This window comes from Emiliania huxleyi, assembly GCF_000372725.1.
Source record: "Emiliania huxleyi CCMP1516 unplaced genomic scaffold EMIHUscaffold_415, whole genome shotgun sequence".
NCBI classification, from domain to species: domain Eukaryota; phylum Haptophyta; order Isochrysidales; family Noelaerhabdaceae; genus Emiliania; species Emiliania huxleyi.
In genome coordinates, this window is record NW_005198864.1 from 40,378 (window position 1) to 49,182 (window position 8,805).

The 8,805-nt window shown below is 65.9% G+C and overlaps 3 protein-coding genes across 3 annotated transcripts; 1 reads left to right on the plus strand and 2 right to left on the minus strand.

Annotated features, from left to right (window-relative positions):
* Nucleotides 1–350: 350 nt before the first annotated feature.
* On the minus strand, nucleotides 351–1,382 carry EMIHUDRAFT_244273 (hypothetical protein; the record flags this gene model as incomplete). The annotated part of the gene is made up of 1 exon (XM_005769588.1): nucleotides 351–1,382. The coding sequence occupies one exon, from the start codon at nucleotides 1,380–1,382 to the stop codon at nucleotides 351–353; it is 1,032 nt and encodes a 343-aa protein (XP_005769645.1).
* A 2,432-nt stretch (nucleotides 1,383–3,814) lies between these two features.
* On the plus strand, nucleotides 3,815–4,220 carry EMIHUDRAFT_316373 (hypothetical protein; the record flags this gene model as incomplete). Its single annotated transcript, XM_005769589.1, has 2 exons — nucleotides 3,815–3,919; nucleotides 3,990–4,220. 2 exons carry the CDS (start codon nucleotides 3,815–3,817, stop codon nucleotides 4,218–4,220), a joined length of 336 nt encoding a protein of 111 aa, XP_005769646.1.
* Nucleotides 4,221–4,621: 401 nt separating this feature from the next.
* On the minus strand, nucleotides 4,622–5,476 carry EMIHUDRAFT_244275 (hypothetical protein; the record flags this gene model as incomplete). Its single annotated transcript, XM_005769590.1, has 2 exons — nucleotides 4,622–5,334; nucleotides 5,458–5,476. The coding sequence occupies 2 exons, from the start codon at nucleotides 5,474–5,476 to the stop codon at nucleotides 4,622–4,624; spliced, it is 732 nt and encodes a 243-aa protein (XP_005769647.1).
* Between the last annotated feature and the right edge of the window lie 3,329 nt (nucleotides 5,477–8,805).

Consider the following 8,805-nt stretch of genomic DNA (forward strand, 5'->3'; position numbering starts at 1 on the left):
CGCCTCCTCGCCGTGTGCGGCGGCGCTGCTGGGCCGCCCTTCGGGGGGCCGCCCCCCGCGCCTCGCGGGGCTGGGAGAGGCGTCTCTCTCGGCGGGGTCGCAGCTGCCTCTGCGGAAGGCACCGAGAGGTACATTTTTCGCGCAATGGTCAAAATCAAGGTTTTGTAACGCGAGCTGTGCCACAGTGAAATGGAACTAGCCTGTGTGCGTGTGTGCGATGCGAGTGCGAAGTGGAGGGGGAAAACTCTGGCGTTAGCCGTTACAGCGGATACACCGATGATTTACGGTTAGGAAGTGGGTCACATCTCCTGTGATAAGCTGATAACCCCTCCCTCCGCGCGTGTGTGTCCTTATCTCACCAGCACCATCTCGTAGCAACAGAAGCCGGCCGGCAGCCCAGCGACCCCGAGAAAGTCAGCGACTTTCTGATCGGCCGGAAATCCGTCGACGCTGCGCAGCCAGCGCAGTCTGAACCCCAGCCGGTGGAAGAGCAGCTCCAAGGCCACGACAAACTGGCGCGGTGTCGGCGGAAGCATCGTCGGTGAGAGGTGCGCGTCGAGGAACAGCAGCTTCACGCCGCCTAGGATCTTCAGCGCGCGCGGATCCGCCGCCATTTGCTCGAGCGCCGCCCACTCGCACCCCTCACAATCGATGGAGAGGATGGTTGGCCAGCCCCCGTCGGCTTTGTTCGCCGCCACCAGCTCGGCCATTGTGTACAGCACGGTGCCGTCTATGGCTCCGAACGAGTTGATGGTGTTGCGCGAGCGGCCCGCGCCGAGGCCCGCAAAGTGGAACGTGAGGTTGCCGTGCTGCCGGCCCTTTCTGAGCTTCAAAGCGATCTGCTGTGCCGCCGCCTGTTGCCGCTGACGAAGGGCAATCGTTGGGTCGTAAGCGTGTACGATGCAGCCCCGCTTGGCAGCATGTATCGGAAAGCCCCAGGCGTCCTGCCGACCTTTTGGGAGATCGCCAACCCCGATGACATACGCCACGCAGCGTGTATCGACGGGCCACCAAGCCTCGCACTCGGGCTGCGACGCATGCAAGGGCGTTCGCGCCCCGGGGTTGCTCGGGCAAGCGAGCCTCTCGGAGCGGCCAGCGCCACCGGGAGCTGCCACTCGCGTGGGCAGTGTGCCGTTGGCCCAATAGCGCCGTGCGTGAGGTGAGTCGCCATTGATGACGTCAGTCCAGTGCGGTATCGCCTGATACAGTCGTTTCTCGAGGGCGGTCTCGCTCTTTGCGTCTCGCCAGGAGGCAGACCAGTCTCGGCCGCGCCAGATGTTGAGGGAACGAGAGCGCCACTCGGCAGGCGGCGGTGGCGGGCGCCAGTGCATGTTGCGCCAGTCAAAGACCGTCTCGTAGTCTACGGCGCCCGTCGATCCCATTTTGCTGGACACACGAAGGCTAGCTCATATGTGCGTGTGGGGTGTGTGTGCAGGAGTATGGCGGCGAGACCTAGCCGCTTGGCCTCAAACGGAGTGTCCAAACAGCGCGGTTCGGAGCTGCAAAAGGCAGCTGTGCAAAAGGCCTGTTTTGCCGGAAGAAACTCGTGTTCAACGCTGGCAAAACTTTTTTATTTTCGACGCCTGTGTGAACGACACATATAGTAGCGATGAGCACACTAGCAAGAGCTCGCCCCAGAGGCCGTCATCGCATTCGCCCTGGCCCAGCGCTGACTTCTGACTGTCGTTGCCGTCAATCCCTTCCTTTCTCGACTGTCTGAGCTTGTTGTTTTGTTTTGAGCTTGTGCGTCTTTATTCCTTGTGTTTTTGTGTGTGTGTCGCGCCTTGCAGGGGGGTTTTGTGAGAAGTGTGTGTGTGTCTCGCGCCTTGCGGGGGGGGAGCGGAAAGGAGGAACCTCTTCCCAAGAGCACCACTCTTGGAGCGCCGCCACTAACTACCACCCAGAGCGCTGCAAGCAGCGCCGGGCAATGACGGCTTACCGCCCACCCAGCCCCCCCTCGGCACACCCCGGCAGCCAATGTGTGACGGCTCGAACCCGCTAAGCCATCCCGCAAGCGGGATAGCCCGCCACTCGAACCCGCAAGCGGGTGTACGAACCGCGAGCGGCTCGCACTCGTGACACGCAGGCGTCCGCCAGACGGCGCCGGGGCTAGGCGACCGAAGAGGAACTACGGCAAGAACCGCACACCACCCGCTGACGAGCGCTCGCGGAACTGGTCCGCGGCGCCCGCGCCAGGGGCGTGCGCGAGACAGGGCTCCAAGCCCTTTCCTGTGAGCAGGGATCCCTCCCGGAGAATGAGCGGCGCCCTCCCCATGCTCGCCGACCTGGCTCGGGGCGACCTGGCCTCGCTGCGCGCCGTCCTCTCCGGGCAGGGGACGCGCGGCACGTCGCTCGCGGCCCAGCTCGACGCGCGGCACGACACCGAGAGGCAGGACACGCTGCTCACCTGGGCCGCTCGTCACGGGCAGGCCGAGGCGGTGCGGCTGCTGCTCGAGGGCGGCGCGAGCATCGGGGCGACGACTGTTGACGGCGCTTCAGCGCTGTACATCGCGAGCCAGGAGGGCCACCTCGACTGCGTCCGGCTGCTCCTCGAGGCTGGCGCGGCGGTGGCTCATGCAGACGCTGAAGGCCGCACGCCGCTGTTTGTCACCTGCCGGGAGGGCCACCTCGAATGCGCCCGCCTGCTCCTCGACGCTGGCACGGCGGTCAACCAAGCCCCGCAGAGCGGCGCCACGCCGCTGTACGTCGCGTGCCAGAACAACCATCCCGAGGTCGCCCGGCTGCTCGTCGACGTTGGCGCGGCGGTCAACCAAGCCCCGCAGAACGGCGCCACGCCGCTGGCCGTCGCGTGCCAGGACGGCCACCTCGAGATCGTCCGGCTGCTCCTCGAGGCCAGCGCAGCGGTCAACCAAGCCACGCAGAACGGCGCCACGCCGCTGCTCATCGCGTGCCAGCAGGGCCACGTCGAGTGCGTGCAGCTGCTGCGCGGCGCTGGCGCTGACATCGACCAAGCCACGCAGGATGGCTTCACGCCGCTACTCGTCGCGAGCCAGCAGGGCCGCCTCGAGATCGCCCGGTTGCTTCTCGAGGCTGGCGCGGCGATCGACCAAGCCAGGCAGAATGGCGTCACGCCGCTGTTCATCGCGTGCCTAAAGGGCCACCTCGAGTGCGCCCAGCTGCTTCTCGAGGCCGGCGTCGCAATGGACCAGGCGGACGAAGACGGTGCCACGCCGCTGTTCGTGGCGTGCCAGAAGGGCCACCCCGAGACCGCCCGGCTGCTCGTCGACGCTGGCGCGGCGGTCAACCAAGCCTGCAACGACGGCACCACGCCGCTGCTCATGGCGAGCCAGGAGGGCCAGCTCGAGTGCGTCCGGCTGCTGCTCGAGGATGGCGCGGCGATCGACCAGGCCGATGAGCAAGGCGCCACGCCGCTGTTCGCGGCGTGCGAGGACGGCCACCTCGAGGTCGCCAAGCTCCTCTCCTCCTACGGCGCCTCCCGCGCCGCTACGCCTTTCGGCACGCCCGAGGAGATTGCAAACCGTGAAGGCCACGCCGACCTCGCCGCCTGGCTGGTCGCCAGCCGCGGCTGGACGCCGCTCCAGCATCTCGAGGCGTGCCCGAGACTAGCGGCCGGAGACGTGAGTGCATTGTCCTCACGCCCATTGCCCCTCTTCCGCAGGCGCTCACCGTCGAGCGGGCTCGGGCGCTGCTGCGCGGCGGCGCTGACCCGCTCGCCGGCGCGCCTTCTTCCCTCGAGCGGGTGCGCATCCTCTGCTCGTGGGGCGCGTCGGATCCGACCGCTGCGGCCGTCGGTTCCACAGTCGAGATCCGCTCTCTCGTCTCGCGGCCCTCGATGAACGGCAAGGTCGGCGTCGTCGTCTCCGCAAACGCTTCGACGGGCCGCTTCGGCGTGCGCGTGGCGGGCGAGGCCAAGGCACTCGCACTGAGGCGCGCTATGGTCTCTCCCCCACTCGCCGGATCCTCTCTTTGACACACCTCTGCCCTCCCTCAGGCCGGCCAACCTGCAGCCAGCGGCCAAGGCGGTGGAGGTGGGCAGGCTGGTCCTCAAGGCGGCGGAGTGGTCGCCGCAGTCGCACGAGCTCTTCCCGACAGCGGCTCGCAAGCGGGCGGTCGAGGTGATGCGGCTGGGCTACCTGATCGCCTGGGACGAGGAGCGCTTCGACAGCCGCGAGGGAGCGGCTCCAGAGCTGGCGGACATCTGGCGCGGCTTTGTGCTGCCAAGGGTGGTGGTGCGATGACTCACTCAATCCGCACGGGGTTTTCAGTGAGAGGGCCAAACCCCCAGGTGGGGGTCTTGCCGTTGCCCCTGTGCGGTCGCGTCTATTCGGGTTCCTTTCTTTTCTCTCGGTGCGCGGTTCGCGTAGAGTTGATCTTTTTGTTCTTTTTGCCCTCGTGGTGTACCTTAGGGTACCCCTAGGGTTCTGAGGGCCGGATTCGTGTTTTCTTTTAAGAAATGAAATAAATAAATAAAACGGACACCTCTACTAGGAGATGGGTAAAAAGGAACAGGTCCCCGCCCTTGCGATCTTTGTGCAGGGTTCTTTGTGGTTTGGGAGGGGCCGGTGCAGGCCCTGCGCAGGCACGGTGCTGCGCGCAGTGTCGCCACACGTGCTTCCCGACCTCGGCTCACCACTCACCACTACATCACCCGCAGCATATCCACCAGGTCGGCCATCTCGGCATCTCCACGGTCGTTTGCGAGCGCTTGCATGGCCACGTCGAGGACAGAGTGGCCATTGCCATTGCGGCTCCGCGCTAACGCGTTCGCGCCACACTCAAGCAGGAGCTCAGCGACGTTAGCGTGGCCCTGCCGAGCTGCAACCCACAGGGGCGTGCTCCTCGTGTTGACGCCGCCGCGAGCCTCGAGATTGGCACGGGCGCCGTGAAGCAGCTTGACCACGTTGTACTGCCTGAACTTCGCCGCGCACCAGAGCGCAGTCCCCTCATCGTTGCCACGCCCGCCGCTGTATTCGATCGCCGCGCCTCTATCGAGTGCAAGGAGCACGCCGTGCTCGCAGCCGAGCGCAGACGCTTGCCACAACACCGCATTCCACCCCTCGTCTGCTGCGTCGGCAGCCTGAGTTAGCCGCTGGAATGTCCGGCACAGGCAGCGTGCGAACCAGCAGGTGAGGGGTGCCTCGGTGGGCCAGCGGAACGAGGGCAGCGCGTGCTTCACGAGCGCGTCTGCCGCATCATCACTGCGCGCGACAGCACGGCATGTGGAGCAGGTCGCGGCGAGATTGTCCAGAGAATCAACGTCGAGAAGGCAGGCGATCTTGAGCAGCAGCACGTTGGGAAGCTCCACGTGGACAATGGCCAAGTTTCCCAGCAGCTCGAGCGGCAACAAGGGTCCTGCTTGGCAGGCAGGGACACGCACCGGTTGAAGCGCCTGGAGCAAAGTCCTGTCACGGACTTGGTGCGTTTGCCCCCATCCGGAGCGCATCCGTGGCGGGACCAGCGGGGGGCCAAGCGGACCGTTCTGGAGGACAAGCATTGAGCTTCAGCCCGCTCACCGCAGAAAAAAAAATGCCGACACCACGCCCAGCCCCCCTCCGTGTCGCGATGCGCTCCCCGCTCCCGTTCCCCGGTGTCCCTGATCGTCCTTACAAGATCCTGCTCGTGCAGGTGGGGACCCTGTCCTTCTCCCACCCCTCGTTTGGCGTGTCCGTTGTATTTATTTATTATTACGCCGTCCGCAGGCCGACACGCACGCCGAGCTATAGCTGTCCTCGCCCCTCCCACACATCCGCGCCTCTCTACATCACTCTAATCGATGTTACGCCCCGAGCCGGAGCTCAGGGGCCGCGCGGGTCCGCGACCGCCGTAGCGGGCGCGAGACCCAACTCCTCTGCAATCTCCCACGGCACGCAATGTGCAACTTCACGGAAAGCTGCTGCGTCTGGTACGAGAGCCACGAGCGCGCCGACCATGTGGTCAGATCGTATTGCTGGTGGCTCAGCTTGTTGCGTACCTCCCACGCGAGGTCCTTGAGGAACTTCACCACGCCCGGCGAGAAGCCTCCGAACGTCTCGAAGGCGAGAAGCGCCACCTCGCACCCGACGGAGAGCGCGTGCGCGTAGTCCGCCTTCCGCGGCGCAACGTAGCCCTCGCCCGTCAGCGGCTTGAAGTTGCCGTCGCCCTTCTCGCCGCGCTGCTCCAAGCCGTAGACACGCTCATCGAGCTACCATAGAGGGCGAAACGCACGGCTACTCGCATGCTCTGCTGGGACGGGTGTCTAGAGGCAAGGAGCGTAACCAAAAGAACAATTAACCGGTTAACTGGTTAACTGCAGTTAACTGCGCTCAGACGCCGCTATCTGTAACTGTTGGATAGTGAATTGGTTCGGCGCAGCCCCACCCAGCTCTGACCAGCCCTCCCGCATCGCCCGGCGCCAGAGCCAAGGCTCGACGCCAAACCCGCGGTAAAACTCCTCAAAGCAGTCCTTGCACTCGAGGCCCCTTCCTCGAGCGTCCTTTGACACGTCCAACGGGTTGTCCGCGCTCGCGCCAGCCCACTCCTCGAGCGCCTCCAGCACTAGTGCCCCGTAGACGGCCTCGACCGCCGCCTCCGCGATCGCCTCAGCAGTCGACCCGCCCACCGCCGGATCCCGTGGCCGCACAGAAGAAGAAAAAGACGGAGCGCAGGCCTCCCCCGAGGCCAATGCCTCGGGCGAAAAAGAAGAAAAACGCTCGCAGCTTCACATCGATGGCCTCCCACCGCATCGGCGCCCGCGTCGCGGGCCTCTCGCCAGAGCAGCTGTGCGCCATCATCGAGGCGCAGGCGGGCGCGAGCGACGCCGCGCTGCGCGTGGCGGAGGAGCACGCCGCTCGGCTCGTGGAGCAGCCCGAGTGGGTGCTCTCCGAGGTCCTCCTCTCGCCGGACCTCGCCCCGCACATCCTCGCCCAGCTGCCGACCACGGAGCACGCCGTCAAGGGGACGTGCCGCGCGTGGCGCCGCGGCTGGAAGGAGACGCTGAAGAAGCGCGAGAGGCCGCGCGTGGTCGTGTTCGGCGGCCACGACAACGCTGGATGCGTCATCAGCTCGCTGGAGCGGTACGACCCGTCAACAAATGAGTGGGAGGAGGAGCTTGTGGCGCCGATGCCAACGGAACGCGGGAATTTCGGCATGACGGTGCTGGATGGCAAGCTCTATGCGGTGGGCGGGAGGGTCGGCGAGGCAAGTTCCAACCTGGTGGAGCGGTACGACCTGGCTGCGAATGTGTGGAAGGCGGTGGCGCCGCTGGCGACGGTACGCGATGGTCACGCCGTGGCGGTGCTCGACGGCAAGCTTTATGCTGTGGGTGGCACCAATCCCAACGACGGCTCCCTCAGCTCGGCGGAGCGGTACGAACCGGCGCTAGATGTGTGGGAGGAGGTGGCGCCGATGGCGACGCCACGCGTGAATCACGCCGTGGCGGTGATCGACGGCAAGGTGTACGCTGTGGGAGGCTACACCAACGGCGTCATCAGCTCAGTCGAGCGGTACGACCCGGCGGCGGGTGCGTGGGAGGCAGTGGCGCCGCTGGCGGAGGGGCGGGACGGTCTCGCAGCGGCGGTGCTTGACGGCAAGCTGTACGCTGTGGGCGGCGTCAACGACGACGACGACGCCCTCAGCTCGGTGGAGCGGTACGACCCCGCGACGAATGCGTGGGAGGCAGTGGCGCCGATGGGGACGGCGCGGTGGGGTCTCGCTGTGGCGGTGCTCGACGGCAAGCTGTACGCTGTCGGCGGGCGGGGCGGCGGCGTCCTCAGCTCGGTGGAGCGGTACGACCCGGCGTTGGGCGCGTGGGATGCGGTGGCGCTGATGGGGACGGCGCGAAGCTGCACACCTCTCGCCCACGGACTCTGGTAGGGAGGAGATAGTCCTCGCTAACCATATCCCACTTTGTTTGTGTGTGGAGTGTCGCAGAGAGAGTGCAGAAGCATATCGCCTGGTCTCTGTCGTCCACTGTCAGACACTGTCAAAAAAGGGGGGAAATAATCACTCTCGTGTGGTTTGTGAGGTGTGGGGGCTGACGAGGAGGGTGGCGACCTCAACCGACTATGGAGGACCCGTCGCCAGACGACGCAGGACAGACGACGGTGAGGCGGAGCACGAGACGCGCAGGGCGAGACGAGGGACTGAGCCCTGGTCAATCCGTGGTCTGACAGCCTGACCCAGCAAACCCGGACAGCGCCTGTCCTGACAGTGCCCGACAGCCTGACAGCGTTGACAGCACTTTCTCTGCCAGTCTGACAGCACGTATCTGACAGCCTGTGCCTGACAGCAGCGAGTCTGACATCAGAGGGGCTCCGTCGCTGTCAGGCCCTAACGTGACGCTCCTGACAGCTGCCTGACTGAGCTGACACGTGACAGCCCGACAGCACACACGACACAGTGAGCGCTGACAGCCCGACAGCCCGACCAGCCCGACAGCAGCACAGACCGTACATACGCTTAAACAGGTCACAGCCGTGCAGGCTGCAGCCTCTTTCTTGCGCCCTCCATGAGGGTATAACAAAACATGCACAAAACATGGACAACATCGATGACATGGACATGCACATGCAGTCATGGGCTGGTCATGGCACATGGGTCTCTCTCTCAACCCTCCGTCGGCTTGGTTGGGTCTCCGTCGGCGGCGAGTAAGGCGGCGGGGATGGTGGGGTCGCCGGCGGGGCCGACGGCGGGGCCGACGGCGGTGACGGCGGAGAGGGCGAGGCGGACGGCGGCGGCGCAGGCAAGGCGGAGGGAGGCGGCGGCAGAGGCGGCGGCGGCGACGGCGAGGCGGACGGTGGCGGCGGGGAGGGTGACGCGGAGGGCGGCGGCGGCGATGGCGGCGGA